This window comes from Pristiophorus japonicus, chromosome 16 (assembly GCF_044704955.1).
Source record: "Pristiophorus japonicus isolate sPriJap1 chromosome 16, sPriJap1.hap1, whole genome shotgun sequence".
NCBI classification, from domain to species: Eukaryota; Metazoa; Chordata; class Chondrichthyes; family Pristiophoridae; genus Pristiophorus; species Pristiophorus japonicus.
In genome coordinates this window covers 72,752,073-72,777,779 of record NC_091992.1, presented here as the reverse complement: position 1 = coordinate 72,777,779, position 25,707 = coordinate 72,752,073, and the positions used below count along the sequence as shown (strand labels likewise).

At 47.9% G+C, this 25,707-nt stretch overlaps 1 protein-coding gene across 2 annotated transcripts in view; it reads right to left on the bottom strand.

Moving 5' to 3' along the window:
- acsf2 (acyl-CoA synthetase family member 2) overlaps positions 1–25,707 on the bottom strand; it is a 196,153-nt gene that overhangs the window by 164,809 nt on the left and 5,637 nt on the right. For both annotated transcript variants that reach the window (XM_070857422.1, XM_070857423.1), the window contains exons 2-3: positions 14,253–14,451; positions 2,163–2,291 (exon numbers count right to left, since the gene is read on the bottom strand). In XM_070857422.1, the coding sequence (XP_070713523.1) occupies positions 2,163–2,291; positions 14,253–14,451 (328 nt within the window). The remainder of the gene's footprint in view (positions 1–2,162; positions 2,292–14,252; positions 14,452–25,707) is intronic.

Sequence of the window (25,707 nt, the reverse complement as noted above, 5' to 3'; positions counted from 1 at the left end):
GTGGATTTATTCAGATGATAAGTTACAGAGCTAGGAAATGCACAAAGGATAGGTTTGTTGAGCAAAAGATAAAATACATGGTTTAAAAAAGAGAGAATCTATTTGACACGCTCACTTACTTGTCGAAAAAAGACACGCAATAATTGATTACATTGAGTTGAAAGATATAAATTTAGTCTAGGAATGAGATAAAGAATGGGAATGGGAAGTTGTAATGCTTTTTTTTTAAAGTCTGTGTGGGTCTCTCGAGGCTGCAGGCTGGGGGAGTACGCTCTCATTTTCCTTGTGTAAAACCTTGATGCGAAAGCTTCTAGCTCAGTAAGAAGATTTTTAAATAAAAGATTGGCAGTACAATATTTGAATTGGGATTTTGAGATATTTCAGGTGATTCTCCTTGATAAACATGTTGGGTGTATTGAAAAAAAATCTTGAGTTTGGAAGCCTTTTAATAAAATTACACAATTGCTGTGTCAGAAGCTATAGCTTAAAAGTTGTCATTTATGAGACACTATCATAAAATTGAAGTTACAGAGCAAAAGATTGGAGTTTTTGATGTTCAGCTTCTAAAACAGAAGTTGGGCACACAATTATAAAACAAGTACTTTGTATTCTGTGATCTGTGAATCACTATAAGCATAAATGAGAAGTCCGATTTTTAAAAAAAAACAGTATTACCATATTTGACATTTTGTAATCCAGCAATAGATATAAATATTACAAAAGGGGGGTGGCAGATTATAGTTTGGCAACTTGCTATACACCAGGTATTTCGGTAATTGCAAAACAATCTGTGAAAATTGTGTTCCCTGTCAGACAATGAATCTAGGTAAAACGGAAAAAGTAGAGTCTGCCTCCCACCCAAATCCAATGAGGCCTTTTGTACATTTACAAATGGATTTTATTGAATTACCTATCTGTATGGGATTTAAGTATGTATTAGTTATTGTAGATGTGTTCTCTAGATGAATTGAAGTCTTTCCATGTAAATAGGCCGATGCCACTACTGTTGCTAAATGTTTGTTAAAAGAAATCGTACCGCGCTTCGGAATTCCCGCAAAGCTTTCTAGTGACAATGGGTCACATTTTACGGGAACTGTTATAAAAGAAATGTGTAAAGCATTACAGATCAACCAACGTTTTCAATGCAGTTATCATCCACAATCAGCCAGACTTGTTGAAAGATATAATGGAATGCTTAAAAATAAGCTGCAGAAATTATGCAATGACACTGGACTAAAATGGGTAGAACTGCTGCCCTTAGCCTTGATGGTAATGTGATCTGCAACTAACAGAACAACAGGCCTGTCACCGCATGAGATAGTTATGGGACGTCCCCAACGAATGCCTTTTACTGCACCGTTTACTGCAAAACAAATGGACATCCATAAAATGGAAAGAAATATGTTGAATTATTGTATTGCACTAACCAAATGTATTTCCAGCTTTCATTCACAGGTAAAAGAAGCCCAAGTCGAACCAGCAGAGGGGAAGTGTCATAATCTAGAGCCTGGACATTTCGTTTACATCAATATTTTTAAAAGAAAAAGCAGCCTACAACCAAGATTTGAAGGACCATACCAGGTCTTGCTGACAACTAATACTGCAATCAAGATAAAAGACCAACATGGATCCATGTGTCCCATTGCAAAAGGGCACCCGACAAGGAGGAATGAATAAGGAACTGTATGGACTATGGGGACTGATAGTGCTGTGCTCAACTCACTATAAAAACCAGGCAGCTGTTACAATTATTTTGACATCTGTGGAAAAAATACACAACCGGTCTCAATTCCCCAGAGAATTTTGATGGCCATTTACGGAAGCCTTGAGCATCTGAAACCACAGGTGTTGGGTGTGCTCAGAAATTCCTTCTATTTTTGGCTTGGCAACCCCATGAAGTAGCTCAGCACTGCAAGAAATGGGGGCACAGTTTGTAAAAACCCCACACTGCATTTACATTCTCAACGCTGCCTGGCTCATGCCAACATTGTTGAACCCTTCGGTACGTACTGTGATATATTCTTACGACATCACTAACCAACACACTCTACAAGATAGCTCCAATACAGAAACTATGTGACTTTGCCACATGATCCTTTATTATTTACATCAGTAGTTGCACTCCAACGGTAGTTCACCAGGGGGAGCACTATTACACTTACCAATATGATGCCAGCTTGTGCTGTGGCAAACTGTATCAACACCCATTCGTACATGTTTGGTCCCCACATGCCCAGCAGATCTCCCTTCTCCAGTCCGACGGCCAGCAGTCCTGCAGCCATTTGATCGACCTGTGAAAACAGAAAGTTGCGTAATCGGAACTCAGAGCCTTGGAGAAATAACTGGAGCAGTGGGTCAGTCAGTCCATCCCCGCCGATTCAGATCTAACCTGCAGTGAAGTGCATTATCCTTGCTGGTCTGTTGCACTCCCTTTAATAATGGATTGTTATTATATTCTGGACCCCGCCCCTCAGGGAGGATAGATCGGCCTCAGAGAGGGGAGCAGCGCAGATTCACCAGACTGATACCGGGGCTGAAAGGGTTAAATTACAAGAACAGGTTGCACAGACTGGGCTTGTATTTCCTCAAGTTTAGAAGATTAAGAGATGATCTAATTGAGGTGTTTAAGATGATTAAAAGGAGTTGATAAGGTTAGATAGAGAGAAACGATTTGCTCTAGTGGGGAAGATCAGAACAAGGGGGCATAACCTTAAAAGTAGAGCCAGGGCCGTTCAGGGTCGCCTCCTGTTCCGAGATCGTTGCTTTGGGAGTACTTTGTGCAATTCAACCTGCTGAAGCTACAACATGGGAAAACATGCATGCTAAAGAGCGGAAGCAACATGCTACAGACAGAGCTCAGCGATCCCACAACCAACAGATGAGATCAAAGCTCTGCAGTCACCAAGGACTGAAGCCACTAACGGGAAGAGAAAGGTCCATGAACATCCTCGACTATGGCGGAGCCCAGCACGTGAATGCAAGAGACAAGGCTAAAGCACTCGCAATCATCTTCAGCCAGGAATGCTAAGTGGATAATCCAGTTTGACCTCCTGATGTCCCCATCACAGATGCTAATCTTCAGACAATTCGATTCGCTCCATAATATCAAGAAGCGATTGAGTGCGCTGGGCACAGCAAAGCTACAGGTCCCAACAACATCCCGCTGAAGACGTGCTTCAGAACCAGTCACGCCTCTAGCCAAGCTGTTCCAGTGCAGCTACAACACTGGCATCTACCTGACAAGTCAGAAAATTGCCCAGGTATGACCCGTCCACAAAAAGCAAGGCAAATCTTGTGTGGAGGCTCAAATGGAATATAAACACCAGCGTAGATCAGTTGGGCCGAATTGCTGATTATTGTGCTGTCATTTCTATGTAAAATCCAATCTGGCTAATCGCCGCCCCTCAGTTCACTCTCAATCATCGGCAAAGTGATGGAAGGTGACAGTGCTATCGAGCTACACTTACTCACCAATAACCTGCTCACCGATGCTCAGTTTGGGTTCTGCCAGGACCACTCGGCTCCAGACCTCATTACAGCCTTGGTCCAAACATGGACAAAAGAGCTGAATTCCAGAAGTGAGGTGAGAGTGACTGCCCTTGGCATCAAGGCAGCATTTGACCGATTGTGGCATCAAGGAGCCCTAATAAAATTGAAGTCAATGGGATTCAGGGGGAAAACTCTCCACTGGCTGGAGTCATACCTAGCACAAAGGAAGATGGTTGTGGTGGTTGGAGGTCAATCATCACAGCCCCAGGACATCGCTGCAGGAGTTCCTCAGGGCAGTGTCCTAGGCCCAACCATCTTCAGCCGCTTCATCTATGACCTTCCCTCCATCATAAGGTCAGAAGTGGGGATGTTCGCTGATGATTGCACAGTGTTCAGTTCCATTCGCAACTCCTCAGATAATGAAACGGTCCATGCCCGCATGCAGCAAGACCTGGACAACATTCAGCCTTGGGCTGATAAGTGGCAAGTAACATTCGCACCACACAAGTGCCAGGCAATGACTATCTTCAACAAGCGAGAGTCTAACCACTGCCCCTTGATATTCAATAGCATTACCATCGTCGGATCACCCACCATCAACATCCTGGGGGTCACCATTGACCAGAAACTTAACTGGAACACATAAATACTGTGGCAACAAGAGGTCAGAGGCTGGGTATTCTGAGGTGAGTGTCTCACCTCCTGACTCCCCAAAGCCTTTCCACCATCTACAAGGCACAAGTCAGGAATGTGATGGAATACTCTCCACTTGCCTGGAAGGATGCAACTGCAAAACACTCGAAGTTCAACATCATCCAGGACAAAGCAGTTCACTTGATCAGCAGCCCGCCCACCATCTCAAACATTCCCTCCCTCCACCACTGGCGCACCGTGTCTGCAGTATACACTGGCCACACCCTGCACTGTAGACACTCGCCAAGGATTCTTCGCCAGCACCTCCCAAACCCGCAACCACCAGCAACTAAAAGAACAAGGACTGTAGGTGCACAGGAACCTCAGGTTTCCCTCGAAGTCACATACCATCCCAACTTGGAAATATATCAGCCGTTCTTTCAGCGTTGCTGGATCACAATCCTGGAACTCCCTCCCTAACAGCACTGTGGGAGCACCTTCACCACACGGACTGCAGCGGTTCAAGGCGGCGGCTCACCATCACCTTCTCAAAACAATTTCTGTTCACTTTAAGGGAGCATTACTATTGCCTCTGAGGGGGATATATTTTGGGGTTGCTATAGAATGGTCTTCTCTCACAAAAGGTCGAAGGTCAGTTCGCATAAGTCCAGATCCAGAAGTTGTGCATACCCAAGAAAATACGATCCGACTTGTAATAATTTGCTTACTGAATTTAAGCAGATCAGAAGTCTAGAAACTAAAGCAAATATTTCTATTTTCAATTAACAAAACACAAAAACTTCAAAATACTAAAATAATAGGCATAACAACTTGCATTTATATAGCACCTTTAATGTAGTAAAACATTCCAAGCTCCTTCACAGGAGTATTAACAAAATTTGACACCGAGCCACATAGAGATATTAGAGCAGATGACCGAAACCTGGTCAAATAGGTAGGTTTTAAGGAGAGGTGGAGGTGTTTAAGGAGGGAGTGTGAGGAGGACACATAAATCTGCAAAAGGACATAGACAGGCTAAGTGAGTTGGCAAAAATTTGGCAGATGGAGTATAATGTTGGAAAGTGTGAGGTCATGCACTTTGGCAGAAAAAAATCAAAGAGTAAGTTATTATTTAAATGGGAAAGATTGCAAAGTGCTGCAGTACAGCGGGAACTGGGGGTAACTTGTGTATGAAACACAAAAGGTTAGTACGCAGGTACAGCATGTGATCAGGAAGGCCAATGGAATCTTGGCCTTTATTGCAAAGGGGATGGAGTATAAAAGCAGGGAAGTCTTGATACAGTTATACAGGGTATTGGTGAGGCCACACCTGGAATACTGTGTGCAGTTTTGGTTTCCATATTTACGAAAGGATATACTTGCTTTGGAGGCAGTTCAGAGAAGGTTCACTTGGTTGATTCCGGAGATGAGGGGGTTGACTTATGAGGAAAGATTGCGTAGGTTACTCATTGGAATTCAGAAGAATGAGAGGTGATCTTATCGAAACGTAAAAGATTGTGAGGGGGCTTGACAAGGTGGATGCAGAGAGGATGTTTCCACTGATGGGGGAGACTAGAACTAGAGGGCATGATCTTAGAATAAGGGGCCGCCCATTTCAAACTGAGATGAGGAGAAATTTCTTCTCCAAGAGGGTTGTAAATCTGTGGAATTCGCTGCCCCAGAGAGCTGTGGAAGCTGGGACATTGAATACATTTAAGACAGAAATAGACAGTTTCTTAAACGATAAGGGAGTAAAGGGTTATGGGGAGCGGGCGGGGAAGTCGAGCGGAGTACATGATCTGATCAGCCATGACCTTATTGAATGGCGGAGCAGGCTCGAGGGGCCGTATGGCCTACTCCTGTTCCTATTTTTTATGTTCTTATGAGTTACAGAGCTTAGAGCCTTGGCAACTGAAGCCACGGCCGCCAATGTTGGAGCAATTAAAATCGGGGATGTGCAAGAGGGCAGAATTGGAGGAGTGCAGACATCTCAGGGGAGTTGTAAGGCTGGAGAAGATTCATCATCATCATAGGCAGTCCCTCGTATCGAGGATGACTTGCTTCCACACTAAAAAGGGATGAGTTCACAGGTGTTTCGATGAAGGACCTAATATTCCGGATCCCGAACTACATGTTGAAGGGTGCAAGATGCCCGTGCGTGGATTTCTTTAACGTGTGGTGGCCGTTGCACACCAGCCACCACACGGGCTTGACAGAGCGAGGTCTTGGTCCAGTGGCAAGGGTTACCCAACTCGACTGGAGACCTGCTCTGCTGCACAGACCTAGTGTGCACACATATCAGTGTGGGCTGGCCCGTGCTGCCCCTGGGCCCCGTAACTTACGCTACTCCTGGGCCCCAATCCCATCGCTCTGCAATCTCTTGCCGCTCCTGCTGTACCTGTCCATGCTCCAATCACCGACCTGGGTTATGGTGACATCCAATCAGGTCGCCCTCTTCACAGCCGTCACCCTCCTGAACCGGCTCGCGCTGCAAGGGAGATTACAGAGGTAGGGAGGGGCGAGACCACGGATGTGGTTGAAAAGAAGGATGAGAATTTTAAATTCGAGGCGTTGTTTAACTAGGAGCTAATGTAGGTCAGCAAGCACAGGGTGATGGAAGAACGGGACAAGGAGAGAGTTAGGACATGGGCAGCGGAGTTTTGGATGACTTCAAGTTTACGTAGGGTAGAATGTGGGAGGCCAGCCAGGAGTGTGTTGGAATAGTCAAGTCTGAAACATAGAAACATACATAGAAAATAGGTGCAGGAGTAGGCCATTCAGCCCCTCTAACCTGCACCGCCATCCAATGAGTTCATGGCTGAACATGCAACTTCAGTACCCCCTTCCTGCTTTCTTGCCATACCCCTTGATCCCCCGAGTAGTAAGGACTTCATCTAACTCCCTTTTGAATATATTTAGTGAATTGGCCTCAACTACTTTCTGTGGTAGAGAATTCCACAGGTTCACCACTCTCTGGGTGAAGAAGTTTCTCCTCATCTCGGTCTTAAATGGCTTACCCCTTATCCTTAGACTGTGACCCCTGGTTCTGGACTTCCCCAACATTGGGAACATTCTTCCTGCATTCAACCTGTCTAAACCCGTCAGAATTTTAAACGTTTCTATGAGGTCCCCTCTCATTCTTCTGAACTCCAGTGAATACAAGCCCAGTTGATCCAGTCTTTCTTGATAGGTCAGTCCCACCATCCCGGGAATCAGTCTGGTGAATCTTCGCTGCACTCCCTCAATAGCAAGAATGTCCTTCCTCAAGTTAGGAGACCAAAACTGTACACAATACTCCAGGTGTGGCCTCACCAAGGCCCTGTATAGCTGTAGCAACACCTCCCTGCCCCTGTACTCAAATCCCCTCGCTATGAAGGCCAACATGCCATTTGCTTTCTTAACCGCCTGCTGTACCTGCATGCCAACCTTCAATGACTGATGTACCATGACACCCAGGTCTCGTTGCACCTCCCCTTTTCCTAATCTGTCACCATTCAGATAATAGTCTGTCTCTTTGTTTTTAACACCAAAGTGGATAACCTCACATTTATCCACATTATACTTCATCTGCCATGCATTTGCCCACTCACCTAACCTATCCAAGTCACTCTGCAGCCTCATAGCATCCTCCTCGCAGCTCACACTGCCACCCAACTTAGTGTCATCCACAAATTTGGAGATACTACATTTAATCCCCTTGTCTAAATCATTAATGTACAATGTAAACAGCTGGGGCCCCAGCACAGAACCTTGCGGTACCCCACTAGTCACTGCCTGCCATTCTGAAAAGTACCCATTTACTCCTACTCTTTGCTTCCTGTCTGACAACCAGTTCTCAATCCATGTCAGCACACTACCCCCAATCCCATGTGCTTTAACTTTGCACATTAATCTCTTGTGTGGGACCTTGTCGAAAGCCTTCAGAAAGTCCAAATATACCACATCAACTGGTTCTCCCTTGTCCACTTTACTGGAAACATCCTCAAAAAATTCCAGAAGATTTGTCAAGCATGATTTCCCTTTCACAAATCCATGCTGACTTGGACCTATCATGTCACCATTTTCCAAATGCACTGCTATGACATCCTTAATAATTGATTCCATCATTTTACCCACTACTGAGGTCAGGCTGACCAGTCTATAATTCCCTGTTTTCTCTCTCCCTCCTTTTTTAAAAAGTGGGGTTACATTGGCTACCCTCCACTCGATAGGAACTGATCCAGAGTCAATGGAATGTTGGAAAATGACTGTCAATGCATCAACTATTTCCAAGGCCACCTCCTTAAGTACTCTGGGATGCAGTCCATCAGACCCTGGGGATTTATCGGCCTTCAATCCCATCAATTTCCCCAACACAATTTCCCGACTAATAAAGATTTCCCTCAGTTCCTCCTTCTTACTAGACCCTCTGACCCCTTTTATATCCGGAAGGTTGTTGATGTCCTCCTTAGTGAATACCGAACCAAAGTACTTGTTCAATTGGTCTGCCATTTCTTTGATCCCCGTTATGACTTCCCCTGATTCTGACTGCAGGGGACCTACGTTTGTCTTTACTAACCTTTTTCTCTTTACATACCTATAGAAACTTTTGCAATCCGCCTTAATGTTCCCTGCAAGCTTCTTCTCGTACTCCATTTTCCCTGCCCTAATCAAACCCTTTGTCCTCCTCTGCTGAGTTCTAAATTTCTCCCAGTCCCCGGGTTCACTGCTATTTTTGGCCAATTTGTATGCCATTTCCTTGGCTTTAATACTATCCCGGATTTCCCTTGATAGCCACGGTTGAGCCACCTTCCCTTTTTTATTTTTACGCCAGACAGGAATGTACAATTGTTGTAGTTCATCCATGCGGTCTCTAAATGTCTGCCATTGCCCATCCACAGTCAACCCCTTAAGTATCATTCGCCAATCTATCCTAGCCAATTCACGCCTCATACCTTCAAAGTTACCCTTCTTTAAGTTCTGGACCGTGGTCTCTGAATTAACGGTTTCATTCTCCATCCTAATGCAGAATTCCACCATATTATGGTCACTCTTCCCCAAGGGGCCTCGCACAATGAGATTGCTAATTAATCCTCTCTCATTACACAACACCCAGTCTAAGATGGCCTCCCCCCTAGTTGGTTCCTCGACATATTGGAGGTAACAAAGGCATGGATGAGGGTTTCAGCAGCGGATGAGCTGAGGCAGGGGCGGAGACGGGTGATATTACATTCAAAGGCACCCGTTCATCCCCTGCCCACCTACATCTTTCCATTGATGCCAAGGAAATCCCATGAGCTGCACTTTGGGCCTTAGTAGCTTTAAGTGCTTCCTGCACTTGGATAGTAAAGGGACAGTGAGTGCTTTAAACGACAGATAGCGGGTTCCACCAATGTGAGAGTGTTTTCCACACTGGCAACACTGCGAATCCCCTTGATTCCCACCTCCACCAATCCCCTTCCCCAATGCTCACACGTTAAGACCATCCCCCACTACACCCCCATCATCAGACAGTCCCTCGGAATCGAGGAAGACTTGCTTCCACTCCTAAAGTGAGTTCTTTGGTAGGTGAACAGTCCAACACGAGAGCCACAGACCCTGTCAAAGACGGGACAGACATTCGTCGGGGGAAGGGGGGGGATGGGACTGATTTACCACACGCTCCTTCCGCTGCCTGTGCCTGACCTCTTCACGCTCACAGTGTTGAGATTCGAAGAGCTCAGTGCCCTCCCAGATGCACTTTCTCCACCTCGGGCGGTCTTCGGCCAGGGTCTCCCATGTGTCAGTGGTGATGTTGCACTTCACCAGGGAGGCTTTGAGGGTGTCCTTGTAACATTTCCGCTGCCCACCTTTGGCTCGTTTGCCATGAAGGAGCTCTGCATTGGGAGTCTCGTGTCTGGCATGCGAACCAAGTGGCCTGCCCAGTGGAGCTGATCGAGTGTGGTCAGTGCTTCAAAGCTGGGACCGTTAGCCTGGGCGAGGACACTGATGTTGGTGCGCCTGTCCTCCCAGGAGATTTGCAGGATCTTGCGGAGACATTGTTGGTGATATATCTCCAACGACTTGATGTGTCTTCTGTACATCGTCCATGCCTCTGATCTATACAGGAGGGCGGGTATTACTACAGCCCTGTAGACCATGAGCTTTTTGGTAGGTTTGAGGGCCTGGTCTTCACTTTTCCTCAGGTGGCCGAAGGCTGCACTGGCGCACTGGAGGCGGTGTTGAATCTCCGCTTCAATGTCTGCCTTTGTTGATAAGAGGCTCCCGAGGTATGGGAAGTGGTCCACGTTGTCCAGGGCCTCGCTGTGGATCTTGATGACTGGGGGGCAGTGCTGTGCTGAGAGGACAGGCTGGTGGAGGACCTTTGTCTTATGGATGTTAAGCGTAAGGCCCATGCTTTCATATGCCTCGGTGAATACATCGACTAAATCCTGGAGTTCAGCCTCCGAATGTGCGCAGACGCAGGCGTCGTCTGCGTACTGCAGTTCAACGACAGAGGTTTGGTTGATCTTGAACCTAGCCTGGAGATGGCGTAGGTTAAACAGCTTCCCACTGGTTCTGTAATTTAGTTCCACTCCGGCGGGGAGTTTGTTGACAGTGAGGTGGAACATGGCAGCGAGGAAGATTGAGAAGAGGGTTGGAGCGATGATGCAGCCCTGTTTGACTCCGGTTCGGACGTGGAATGGGTCTGTAACGGATCCGCTGTTAAGGATCACGGCCTGCATGTCGTCGTGGAGCAGGTAAAAGACGTCGACAAACTTTTGGGGGCACCCAAAACGGAAGAGGATGTGCCATAAGCCCTCACAGTCAAGTGTCCAAGGCCTTTGTAAGGTCAAAAAAGGCCATGTATAAGGGCTGGCGCTGCTCCCTACATTTTTCCTGCAGTTGTCGTGCTGCAAAGATCATGTCTGTTGTTCCCCGTAGGGGACAAAATCCACACTGCGACTCCGGGAGGAGCTCCTCAGCCACAGGGAGAAGACGGTTGAGGAGAACTCTAGCGACAACCTTCCCAGTGGTTGATAACAGGGAGATTCCCCTGTAATTGCCACAGTCGGACTTGTCCCCTTTTTAAAAATGGTCACAAACACTGTATCTCGGAGATCTCCCGGCATGCTCTCCTCCCTCCAGATGAGAGAGATGAGGTCATGTATCCGTGCCAACAGCGCCCCCCCACCATATTTTAGCGCCTCAGCAGGAATTCTATCCGCGCCCGTAGCCTTGTTGTTCTTGAGCTGTTTTATGGCTTTGCCTACCTCATGCAGCGTTGGGGTTTCACTGAGGTTGTGGCGGGTTGCATGCTGCGGGATGGAGTTGAGAACACTCGAGTCAAAGGCAGAGTCTCGATTGAGGAGATCTTCCAAGTACTCATTCCAGCGGGCCCCAACAGCCTCAGTGTCCTTGATGAGTGTTTCCCCGTTCTTGGCCAGGAGTGGGGTGGAGCCTTGGGAGTTTGGACCGTAGGTGGCCTTGACTGCGGCTGTCGGCCAGTTGTTGTGTCTCCTGTGCTTTCTCCATCCATCAACTGTTCTTTAGGTCCAGGGTTTTTTGTTGGACCTCAGCCTTGAGCCGTTTATAACGTTGTTTTGTAGCACCCGAGTTTGGTTGTTGTTGGAGGCTCAAAAATGCTCTGCGCTTACGGTCTATTAGTTCTTGGATCTCCTGATCGTTTTCATCAAACCAGTCCTGGTGTTTACTAGTTGAGTGACCAAGTGTCTCTTCACTGTCACTGGTTATAGAGGCCTGAAGGGCAGACCAAGCGCTGTGGGCATTGAGCATCCCAGGGTCATCAAGGCACGCCAGATTGGCTGTGAGGCGTTGGCTGTATAGGGCTCTCTTAGCTGGGTCTTTAAGTGCCCCGGCATTAATTTTTTTGCCGCACTGCTTCTGCTGTCCCCTCTGCTTTGGGACTATGTTAATATTAATGATGGATCGGATTCGGCGATGGTCCATCCAGCAGTCATCAGCTCCCGTCATGGCACGGGTGATGCGCACATCCTTGGCGTAGACGATGACATCGTCAAGCAGGTGCCAGTGTTTGGAGCGAGGGTGTTGCCACGATGCCTTGTATTTGTCCCTCTGACAGAACAGGGTGTTGGTGATGAATTTGTGTTGTAGACATTTTGTCAGGAGTAGGGTACCACTGGAGTTGGCTTTCCCTACTCCCTCTCTGCCATCACGCCTCCCCGGAGGGCTGTGTCTTTGCCGACCCTAGCATTAAAGTCTCCTCGGAGGACCAATTTGTCGTCCTTGGGGACGCCGTACAGGGATGTCTCAAGGTTGGAACAGAAACCCTTTTTAGCCTTGTCCGTTGCATCGAGTGTTGGGGCATACGCACTGATGACTGTGGCACTGGTTTCGGGATAGGGTAAGACGAAGGGTCATCAGGCGTTCGTTAATCCCGCAGGCGGCCGACCAGTTCATTTTTGACGGCAAAGCCGACTGCATGAAGGCGGCATTCTTCCTCTGGTTTTCCTTTCCAGAAAAAGGTATAACCTCCACCTTGTTCTTTAAGCTGGCCTTCCTCTGCTCGCTGGGTCTCGCTTAGGGCGGCGAAGTCAATGTCAAAGAGTCTAAGCTCCCATATACTACTCCCCAGCATATTACTGACAGACCCCACAACTACCTCTCACTGCTGCAAGATCCAAGGCCACCCCCCACTTCCCAATACCCTTCCACTCCTCCAACAATATCGAGCTATGTCACTCCCCCAACTCGCTCCCAAGCTTCAAAATCATCACAACTATCCCTCGGTGGATCAAAGACTGGTTTGTTAAAAGAGAGACAAATGGCAGTAGATAAACAGAAATATCACTATGGGTTCCTCCCCCCTGAGCGTCTCTCCCCTGCCTCCAGTACCACTCCTGGTCCCTCTCTCCCCAGTGGTGCTGCCCATGGCTCTGACTCAAGTCCTGTTGCTGCGGCAAGTTAGAATAGTATGACTACTGTGGGTGGGGGATTACTGTCTTCAGACTTTCCGTCCACAAGCACAGATTGACACCCTCCTAAATAGACATTTGACAATGTACGTACCATATTTCACACACGCAGGCCAAAGATTGATTAGAACCTAATGGAAAGGGATATGGCACCACACACAAAACAGATAGTCAAAAAAGTTTTCCACAGAAACAGGCCATGCGGCCCAGCGGGTCCGTGCCGGTGTTTATGCTCCACACCAGCCCCCTCGCCCCATCACAATTACCTTCTGTTCCCTTCTCCCTTGTGCTTATTTACCTTTAAATGTATCTATGCTGTTCAACTCAACATATCCATGTGGAAACAAGTTCCACATTCTCACCATTCTCTGGGTAAAGAAGTTTCTCCTGAATTCCCGATGGGATTTATTAGTGACTATTTTATATTTATGGCCCCTGGTTCTGGTCTCCCCCACACGTGGAAACATCTCTACGTCAAACCTATCAAACCCTTTTATAATCTTGAAAACCTCGATTAGCTCACGCCTCAGCCTGGTCTTTCCCAGAGACAACAGTCCCAGCCCATTCCCTCTCCCCTGGTAGTTCTAACCCCTGTTCAGGTATCATCCTTGCAAGTCTTGTTTGCACCTTCTCCAGTGCATCTATTTCCTTATTAGAATACGGAGAGCAGAACTGCGCAGTGTGGTCTAACCCAGATTAACGTAACTTCTATCCCTCTAGAAATGAACCCTTTATTAAACTGCACTTTTAGTGATGTGCATCTGTATCCCAGATCCCCCTGCTCCTCTACCCCATATAGGCTCTTATTTCCAAGCAGTCGGAGGCTTCCTTATTTTTCCTACCAAATGCACCACCTCACACTTCTTCATATTGAAGTTCATTTGCCAATTGCACGCCCATTCTGTAAGTTTATCAATGTCTTCTTGTATTGTGACGCAGTCCTCCTCTGTATTAACTACAGGCCCCAATTTGGTGTCATCCGCAGATTTTGGAATCGTACTTCTGATTCCCGAGTCCAAATGGTTTGTATAAATGGTGACGAGCAGCACCAATCCCTGTAGACCTTCCGCCAGTCAGAGACCAACCTTAACCCCTACTCTCTGTCCAGTACTGCAACAGCAAGAGGAGGTTCAAACATTAAAAGGACCCAAATGGATTTAAAGTCCAAGGAGGGGGAGAAAAATTTAGAAAAATCATCAAGAAGCATGCTCTCACCTCTTGTTTCAACTGCCCAAAGGTCTTCCTGATTCCGTCCCGCAGAAACACCAGTGCTTCTTTATCGGGGTGATTACTGACCGTCTCGTCGAGACACTGACCGATGGTTTTGGGGAGCAGTGGCATGTCCATAGCACCGTGGATGTAGCTGGTGGTGAGGGTTGGCTTCATTGGGACAACATCTGAATAATAGTGTGTGCTAATAAAAAATGGAAATGGAGGTATTAATACATGGCACCCAATCAGGTTACAATGCCCTCTTTCGGACGAGACGTTAAACAGAGGTCCCATCTGCCTCTCAGGTGGACGCAAAAGAGTACCTTCAAAAAAGAGCAGGGGAGTTCCCCTCGGTGTCCTGACCAATATTTGTCCCTCAACCAACATCAGTAATGCAGATTATCTGGTCACTACCTCATTGCTGTTTGTGGGAGCTTGCTGTGCACAATAGGTTGCCGCGTTTCCCTGTGTTATTAGTGACTACACTTCAAAAATACTTCACTGGCTGTAAGGTGCTTTGGGGCATCGAGGTTGTGAAAGATGCTATCTAAATGCAATTTCTTCTTTTGTACAGTAATCCCTGCTTTCCTTCCTTCTGCGCTATCTAGTTTCTGCTGAACCTGCCGCTTGAAGTGAGCAGAATGTCTACAAGCAATGTTTCTGTACCTCGCCACCAAACTCGTCTTTGATGTACATTGTTGAAAACAGTAGTGTCATTTGCACAGACATTTGCTGGATAACTAACGGGGAGAATCCTTGTATATTGTGCAGCTGTTCAACTCAAAAATTATTTCGTACGGTAGCAACAAAGCAAACCAAATGTCAATATCCCAGTCGGATATCCAGGCCAAAGCTCCCGGTGTAACAGCGTGGCTATCTTGTAGGCTGCCTGTGAATTCCCTCTGAGGGCAGGGCTCAATGATGTGCTCCAGAGTCTGATTAGGAGCTCCACAGTCACACGATGGGGAGGCTTTAATCTCCCACCTATGGAGAAGGTGGCAGCAGCGACCATGACCGGTTCTGAGGCGGTTGGTGGTTGTCCACTGTTTGCGAGGAAGGTTTGATCCTTCAGGTTGTACTGTGGGCTCCTCCATCAGGAATCCATTCCATATATCGCAGTTCTTTCAAGCATTTTGCCAACGGTCATCAAGGCTGAGGGGAGATCGCTGAAGGGCTTCGGCGACGGTCCAAAATGGCCTCCTAGATTGGAGATGGGTTGGTGGTAGGTTGTTCAACTCAAAGCCATGGGGCCTGAAACTTCAAACACGCTGAGAGCTATCCATCAAAGGCAAGGCCAACGGGGCTGAAAGTCAAAGACTCCAGTAACTGCAGTCCTGCCCGATGTACAGGAAGGTGGTTGCGGACCAGGAGCTTAACCTCATCAACACTGTGGTTCCAACCACTACGCAGAAGTGGAGTATCCGGCTCACAACCTGGTCCCTCAAAGCTTCTCCCCCAGCCACAGGGCCCCAAGTCAGGGTAGTACAGCCACAGGAAAGGAAAGATTTTCATTTCGATAGCGCCTTTCATGACCGCAGGACGTCCCAAAGTGTTTTACAGCCAGTGAAATACTTGTAGAAATCTATTCACTGCAGCCAATGTGCACACAGCAAGATCCTCTGAATAGTATCCTTCTCAATTTGACAGCCTGCATGTGGGAATTGTAATGTATTTGGTTTCATGGTTCTTTGCTTAAGAATTCGTAACAACACGTTGCTGTTAAGAACGAGTTGATTTATTAGCAAAGGTTTAACAATCACACTACACATTACCACTAGGCTCACAACCACCTGCCCCAAAGTGGATCCCCTTTGATCGGTTTGGAAGGAGTCACAATAAACCATGAATCTAGTAAAATATCATTAATTTATGGAAAACCAGATAGTGGTCTTAGAAAAAGGAGCAGCTTCAAGAAAAAGCTTGGACTTTAGACACAATCCATGATGGAGCAAAGAACGGTGAGGAGAATGGAACTATTCAGGCTGTACGGCAGGCAGAGAGGGATCAACAACAGAACAAGAAATAGGAGCAGGAATCGGCCATTCGGCCCCTCGAGCCTGCTCCGCCATTCAATGAGATCATGGCTGATCTTCTACCTCAACTCCACTTTCCTGCACTGTCCCCATATCCTTGATTCCCTTAATATCAAAAAATCTATCGATCACGGTGTTGAATATACTCAATGACTGAGCATCCACAGCCCTCTGGGGTAGAGAATTCCAAAGATTCACCGCCCTCTGAGTGAAGAGGTTTCTCCTCATCTCAGTCCTAAATGGCCGACCCCTTATCCTGAGACTGTGCCCCCCCGGTTCTAGACTCCCCAGCCAGGGAAAACATCCTCCTTGCATCTACCCTGTAAGAATGTTGTATGTTTCAATGAGATCACCTCTCATTCTTCTAAACTCTGGAGAATATAGGCCTAGTCTGCCCAATCTCTTAAAGAAACAAGTTGGGGATTTGAAACAGCCCGTCATAGCTGAGGTAGAGACAGAAAGAGAGACATCAGTGCACACAGGAGAAAGGTATAGACTCAAAACGTTACCCAGCCTTTGGGTAAACACACATGAAACAGTCCACTGTGTCAGAGGTTACAGTGAGCGTAAGGCCACAAATACACATCATATCGGAGCGAGATTGCAGAATGCCCAGAAACGGCAGCAGGCTATAATAAGTGATGGGATACCCAATGAAAGCAGTGAGTTCCCCAGTATCACACACAGATACACTGGTCACACAATATTAGCAATGGTGTTGAAAGAAGTGCAGCCAATTTTAGACATGGGGGTAACTCAATCTGCTGGAAAAGGAGTGGATAGGAAGGTTGGAGCACACAGGAATACACAGATCTGTTTCAAGGACTGCCAGTTGGTGCTGGAGCAGGACTATGGAAGTTACCCGGGTAATGTACCCATCCAATAAAACACCACTTCATGTTTGAGGAACATTAAAAATAGCTCAGTGGAAGGCGGCATGAACAGAATGGGTTCATTCATTAATAATTGCTGGCAAAGAGAATGGCAAAATGCAAATTTACTTGGACTCTAAAGTCCTAAAGCAAACTAGATTCAAGAAAAGAGCCGTTCAAGCTCCTAACCTGCAAGAAATTGATGGAGCAGTTTGCTAATATAAACTACACCTGTAAACTAGCTTCACCCTCGGGCTTCGGGAAATTCAAACCAGCGCAAGTTCATGGATGTCAAACCCGCAAAAGCTGAAAATACTCCATAAAAAAAAGGCAGGCGATGTAAATAAAGAAACGAGATGATACTAAAAGCTGCAGACTGCAGGAAGGTATCAACTGGTCAGGTGGGCAGAGCAGTGGCAAATGGAATTTAATCCGGAGAAGTGTGAGATAATGCATTTCGGGAGGGCTAACAAGGCAAGGGAATACACATTAAATGGTACGACACTGAGAAGTGCAGAGGAACAAAGGGACCTTGGAGTGCAGGTCCACAGATCCCTGAAGGTAGCAGGCCAGGTAGATAAGGTGGTTAAGATGGCATACGGAATGCTTGTCTTTATTAGCCGAGGCACAGAATACAAGAGCAGAGGGGGTTATGCTTAAACTGTATACAACACTGGTTAGGCCACAGCTAGAGTACTGTGTGCAGTTCTGGTCACCACATTACAGGAAAGATGTGATTGCACTGGAGAGGGTGCAAAGGAGATTTACAAGGATGTTGCCTGGAATGGAGAATTTTAGCTACGAGGAAAGATTGGATAGGCTGGGTTTGTTTTCTTTGGAACAGAGGAGGCAGAGGGGAGACCTTATTGAGGTGTCTAAAATGATAAGGGGCCTAGATAGAGTGGATAGGAAGGACCTATTTCCCTTAGCAGAGGGGTCAACAACCAGGGGGTTTAATTTCAAGTAATTGGAGGGAGTTTTAGAGGGGTTTTAAGGAGCAATTTCTTCACACAGAGGGTTGTCTGGAACTCACTGTCTGAAAGGGTGGCAGAGTCAGAAACCCTCACATCTGCACTTAAACCACCAGAACCGACAGGGCTATGGACCAAGAGCTGGAAAGTGGGATTAGGCTGGGTAGCTCTTTGTCGGCCGGCACAAACACGATGGGCCGAAATGGCCTCCTTCCGTGCTGTAAATTTCCATGATTCTATGAAGTGTAACAAAGAGTGTCAGATGAGGTCATGTGCTGGTCCAGAATCAATCAGAACACTGCATTGAGGGTTAAATAGCTCAAACCAGTCAACCAATCCACTGGACTTCACCCAATAACAGGGACCACAGCAGAGATGGAATGGGTTTGCTCAGGTGCCAAGGGAATCTTAGAGCAAGAAGGTTTAATCATGGTGAGATCAAAAGTCCAGAAAGACTTGCAGATTAACTGGCTAAAATTTCTGAATGCAGTCATGCAAGAGACTGAAGCGTTTTTCGGTAGAACGCAGATTACAGTGTGATATGGTAGAAGAGTTTCAAGTGAAGAAAGGATGTTACGGGGGAGACAGAAGCAAACTATTTCCAGTAGTTGAGGGGTCTAGAACGAGGGGCCAGAAATACAAGATGAAATGTCAGATTTAGAACAGAGTGCAGGAGACACGAGGAGGTGGGATTCACTGCCAGGGTTAATGGTTGAGGCAAAAACTGCGTCACTATTGAAGATTAGATTGGAGAGGTGGAAAAGGGGTTGAAGATATATGGGAACAAGGCGGGTAAATATGATTGGGACTATTTACTCATGTGGGGGGCAGACACCTGCTGCTTGAGCTAAATGGCCTGATTCCGTGCTGTAAATTCTGTGTGTGTATGAAGACTACAATATTGCAGGATCACTAGGTATGGACTCCAATGGATACCAGTAAAGCAATCATTTAATTGTGCACAGGTTTCTTTGGCAGAATGATGTGAAATAGGGTTAGCAGTTAGATAAAATGAAAGACTTGCATTTATATAGCACCTTTCACGACCACTGGTGTCCCAAACAGCTTTACAGCCTCATTAAGTACTTTTTGGAGCCTAGTCACTGTTGTAATGTGGGAAACGCGGCAGCCAATTTGCGCACAGCAAGCTCCCACAAACAGCAGCATGATAAATAGCCAGAATAATGTGTTTTAGATGTTAGAGGGACAATTATTGGCCAGGACACTAGGCATAACTCCCCTGCTCTTCTTTAAAATAGTGTCATGGGATCTTTTACATCCACCTGAGAGCAGGCGGAGCCTCGGTTTAATGCCCCATCCAAAAGACGGCACCTCTGACATTGCAGCACTCCCTCGGCACTGCGCTGGAGTGTCAGCCTATATTTATGTGCTCAGTCTCTGGAGTGGGACTTGAACCCACGACCTTCTGACTCAGAGACGAGAGTGCTACCCACTGAGCCACAGCTGACAGATGTTCCTTTACTTCAGTGCATCACATCGGTCAAGAGTGTGCAATTTAGAGACCCTCTTTTCATCATTAGCTGACATTCTTCCAGTGACAGAAATGTTTTGTCCCCACTGTACTCCAGACCGCAGCACAGCTCCTGAGTGTGTGACTCTGGGCACCATTCTAGCAGCCAGCAGTTCCCTACCCCAGTGTTCTGAAGCTCAAATTGCTCTGCACGTACTGAGCTCACTGTGACATTTTGTAACACAGTCAACAACTTGAAGGTTTATACTCCATGGTTTGTGTTGTGTTCATCCTCTATGTGTTACAGCTCACTGGACGGGCATTAGGACCCTGCGGGAGCTATTCACAGTTGCTGTACTCATGCTGGTTTGGGGACACCATTTTGGGTTGTATAAAAGCACAGTTAAGTTAAGTTAAGTTACATTTTTCCTGGCTCAGTTTGTCAGTTATTTACACGTACACAACATAATTTGGCGACAAGGATGACTCAAATTAACCTCCCTACCCCCTGCCACCACCACCCCGCCCCCCCCAACCCTTTCCTTTCCACACCCGGGGACCCTCCAATCCCGTGGCCAAGTTGAATTTAAAAAAATTCTACGTCCATCACGGCGAGTGTGTTAGACATGACAATGTAACACCAGCTCACTGCTGTGCAATACTTATCCCCACGGCACCGAGGGCCAATGCATCTTCGGCCAAATCGAAGACACAGAGTCCTACGACAAAGCGGTAAGCGCCCGAGGGAAATATTTTGGGCCAAAGAAAAGTATCATGATGGAGAGATACCAATTTTGTCAAAGGGGGCAAGGGAATGGTGAACCAATCAAACAATATGTCATTTCATTAACTGAACCGGCCGCTACGTGTAACTTTGGAGCACTCAGAGGAAATGATCAGGGATCAAATTATTGAGAAAACAACGATCCCTGCATTCGGGAATGCTTGCTAATGGAAGATGATAAATTGACATTAGACAAAGCAACCAAATATGGGCATCCAAATCGAAACAACGCTTTCCGATTCAAAAGTGATCAGATCCCCTGCTCCCCCTGTGTAGCAGACTGCAGCTACAGCCCATGTGCAAGGCATTCGTCCAAAGTGGAAATCACAGTAGAGACCCAGAGCTAGTAATAAGCCACCCACTACGGATCGCGGGCCTAACTTCCACTGCTTTAACTGTGGAGGACAAATCACATTCAGCAAAGAGTCCTAACTGCCCTGCACGTGGGAAGAAATGCTCTGCATGTGGTAAAATGAACCATTTTGCTTGTGTCTGTCGCTCATCGCAACATATTCGACATGTGGACAAGCCCGATAGTGATGAACCCAGTATGGTTTACACTGTTAGTGACATTTCGTACATCGGTCTGGGCAAATTCAAGGGCTGTGAGGTAAACATTGACGGCACGCCCTGCTGCCTCCTCATTGACCTTGGAGTGAAAGTCTCCATGTTGAGCGAGGCTGTGTACAAAACCCACTGTCAACTGCAGCCCGCAACTTCCACTCTACATGCGTACTCCGACTCCAAAATTGAGGTACTTGGGGTCATATCTGTCCCAATCTACTTTAAGGACATAACATTGGAGAACTTTTCCTTTTATGTCACGAAGGGATGAAGCCTCATGGATGTTGACCTTTTTGACAAGCTTGGATTCAAAGTTTACGACCCAACCGGCACCACCTGTGTACACGGTGGACTTTGACAAGCAGTATCTCAATCTTCACAGGGTTTGGTGTGACAACAAAATTCTGCCATCATCCCCACGTTGACCCTTCTGTCAAACCGGTTACGCAGCGACTTCACCGTCTCCCATTCACGGTTCCAGAATTAACGTGACTCGAATCTCAGGGAATCATTGAGAGCATCGACTCTTCACCCTGGATCTTGACCTTAGTCATTGCTTGATGTAAAAATGGGGAGATCCACCAAAACAGTGACCTAAAAAAGGTCAACAAGGCCATCATTCCCGACAAGTACCCTCTTCCTACCATCGACAAACTGTCTTCAGAATTCCACGGCTCAATAGTCTTTATGAAACTCGACATGCGCTGCAGTTACCTGCAAATACCCCTCATGGAAGGCAGCAAACTGCTCACGGCATTCACGATGCATGATGGTCTGTTTCAGTATTGACGCATGCCCTACGGACTATCTTCTGCACCAAGTGCATTTCAGAAGATTGTCACTACTGTGCTAGCAGGCATAGAGAGAGCCCCCAATCTGCTTGATGGACAATGGAAGAACATGACCAGCGACTTCACGCAGTTATGGCTAGACTTGTAACACACAATGTTACACTTAATGCCGATAAGTACATTCGCTGCTGGAGAAATAAACTTTCTGGGCTACAGAGTCACAGCACAAGGTGTCAAGTCAACGCTTGACAACATTGATGCGATCCAGCGAACACAGGAGGCTACCAATGTCAAAGAACTTTCATCATTCCTCGGCACTTGCAACGTCTATCTGAAGTTCGTCACGCACCACGCACACATTGCCGAACCACTTCACAAGTTGCTGCGCAAGGACGTCCCTTGGGAATGGACAGATTCCCAGGCTCAGGCATTCACCGCGCTTAAGGAGAAAATCACATCCCCTCCTATACTCGTGCATTTTGATCCAAATGCCACTATGTACGTCACCACATATGCATCAGACACCGCCATGGGTGCTGTGCTCTCGCAATGGATTGACGGCCTGGAACGCCCAGTTGCCTACTCCTCTCGCACGCTCTCGTCTGCAGAATGTAAATACTCTACAAGGGAACGCAAAGCACTCACTTGCATCTACGCATGTGAACGGTGGCACATCTACCTCTATGGCAGGAAATTTACCCTCCGTACGGATCACCAAGCGCTAACTACCCTACAACTGGATCTGGGCACAGACCACTACCAATCAGCCGATGTTCAGATCGCCTTCATCAGTATAACTGATGTGCAGTACATCGCTGGCAGTCGCAACCACGTAGCTGACATGCTCAGCCGCTCGACACTTGTTTTGGACTCTGGTGTTGACTTGTTCACAGATGACGACACGTGTCACATCGATCATCACTCAGTCCATCAGAAACCTTGTCTCTTGCGACTAACTCAAAACCGAGTCACAGCGTATTGCTACGCTCCAGCACATGTGCCACTTGCTCCAGACTGAGTGGCCTAAGCAAATTCCGGTAGAGCTGAAAACATTCCACAGACTTCGTGATTAATTTTCTGTTTGGAACGAAAGCTGCCTAGTTCGTGGTCCCCAATCGAGGGGACTCTGCACCGGCCCGGACCAAAGGGTCTCTCTGCACTGGATCCGGAGGACGTCTGGCCGGCCGAGGGGACTCCGAGACCGGCGTTCAATCCGCCGAGGGGACTCCGAGACCGGCGTTCAATCCGCTGAGGGGCTCCGAGACCGGCGTTCAATCCGCTGAGGGGACTCCGAGACCGGCGTTCAATCCGCCGAGGGGACTCCGAGACCGGTGTTCAATCCGCCGAGGGGACTCCGAGACCGGCGTTCAATCCGCCGAGGGGACTCCGAGACCGGCGTTCAATCCGCCGAGGGGACTCCGAGACCGGCGTTCAATCCGCCGAGGGGACTCCGAGACCGGCGTTCAATCCGCCGAGGGGCCTCCGAGGCCACCGTTCAATCCGCCGAGGGGACTCCGAGACCGGCGTTCAATCCGCCGAGGGGACTCCGAGGCCACCGTTCAATCCGCCGAGGGGACTCCGAGACCGGCGTTCAATCCGCCGAGGGGACTCCGAGACCGGCGTTCAATCCGCCGAGGGGACTCCGAGACCGGCGTTCAATCCGCCGAGGGGACTCCGAGACCGGCGTTCAATCCGCCGAGGGGACTCCGAGACCGGCGTTCAATCCGCCGAGGGGACTCCGAGACCGGCGTTCAATCCGCCGAGGGGACTCCGAGACCGGCGTTCAATCCGCCGAGGGGACTCCGAGACCGGCGTTCAATCCGCCGAGGGGACTCCGAGACCGGCGTTCAATCCGCCGAGGGGACTCCGAGGCCACCGTTCAATCCGCCGAGGGGACTCCGAGGCCACCGTTCAATCCGCCGAGGGGACTCCGAGACCGGCGTTCAATCCGCCGAGGGGACTCCGAGGCCACCGTTCAATCCGCCGAGGGGACTCCGAGGCCACCGTTCAATCCGCCTAGGGGACTCCGAGGCCACCGTTCAATCCGCCGAGGGGACTCCGAGGCCACCGTTCAATCCGCCGAGGGGACTCCGAGGCCACCGTTCAATCCGCCGAGGGGACTCCGAGGCCACCGTTCAATCCGCCGAGGGGACTCCGAGGCCACCGTTCAATCCGCCGAGGGGACTCCGAGGCCAGAGCCAAACCGGCTGAAGGGACCAAGATGTGGCGTCGTCTCAAACTCCCAACCAACTTTTAATAAATTTTTTAAACCTTTAGCCAACTTTTAAACTTATTAAACAATTTGGGAGAACTTTTAAAACTTACATTTTAGACATTCAACCGAAATACTTTTAAACATTTATTATTATCTTACAGCTGTGACTTTTAACAACTTCTAGAAATTTTTTTAATTGGGGAAACTTTTATAATCTATTATTGATTTACATCTTAGATTTTTAAGAACTCTTAGAAACTTTTGAAATAAATTGGGAACCTTTATCAACTTTTAATCTTTTAAAATAATTTTGGAAGTCACCTTCCTAATGCCTGCCCCCCAACCTATCCTCGGGCCATCTACCATCAATGGCACTACCCGGCGCCGAGCTTACGATCGTAGACAGTTAGGCTTATCGAACGGTGTCTGGTCTCTAGTCGTCTTGGACCCCCTTGCCACTGGACCAAGACCTTGCTCAGCTAAGCCCGTGTGTTTGCCGGTGTGCTGCGACCACCCCACCTTAAACGAACTCACGCACAGGCATCTTCCACTCCGTCAGGATGAAGTTCGGGACCCTCATGGACAATCCCAACAGCAACAGGCCGGAACGCTGTACCGCCAGAGTTGCCCGGGAACGCAGATGTTTTGACATTGACATCGCCGCCCTAAGCGAGGCCCGGTGGGCAGGGGAAGGCCAGCTCAAGGAACATGGTGGAGGTTACACCTTCTTCTGGAAAGGGAAACCGAGGCAGAACGCTGCCTTCATGGAGTCGGCTTTGCCGTCAAGAATGAGCTGGTCGACCGCCTCAATGACTCTCCCTGTGGGGTTAACAAACGCCTCATGACTCTCCGTATTACCCTATCTCGGAACCAATGTGCCACATTCATCAGTGCGTATGCCCCTACACTCGATGCAACGGATGAGGCTAAAGAGGGTTTTTATTCCAACCTCGAGACATCCTTGTCCTGCGTCCCCATGGGCGACAAATTGATCCTCCTGGGTGATTTTAATGCCAGGGTTGGCAAAGATACAGCCCTTTGGGGAGACGTGATTGGCAGAGAGCAGTTAGGGAAAGCCAACTCCAGCAGTACCCTACTCCTGACAAAATGTCTAGAACACGAACTAATCACCAACACCCTGTTCCACCAGAGGGACAAATACAAGGCATCGTGGCAACACCCTCGCTCCAAACACTGGCACCTGCTTGACTATGTCATCGTCCGAGCCAGGGATCAAAAGGATGGACGCATCACCCGCGCCATGACAGGAGCGGACAACTACTGGACAGACCACCGCCTAATCTGGTCCATCATCAACATTAACATTGCCCCAAAGCAGAGAGGACAGCAGAAGCAAAAAAGTTAATGCCGGGCATTTAGAGAGCCCTATACAGCCAGCGTCTCACAGCCAATCTGGCATGCCTTGATGACCCTGAGATGCTGAATGGCCACAGCGCTTGGTCTGCCCTCCAGGCCTCTATAACCAGTGCCTGTGAAGAGACACTTGGTCACTCAACCAGAAAATATCAGGACTGGTTTGATGAAAATGATCAGGAGATCAAAGAATTAATAGATCTCAAGCGCAAAGCATTTCTGAGCCTCAAACAACAACCCAACTCGGGAGCTGCAAAACAACATTACAGACGGCTCAAGGCTCAGGTCCAACAAAAAACCCAGGACCTAAAGAACAGATGGTGGATGGAGAAAGCACAGGAGACACAACAACTGGCCGACAGCCACGATATGCGAGGATTCTT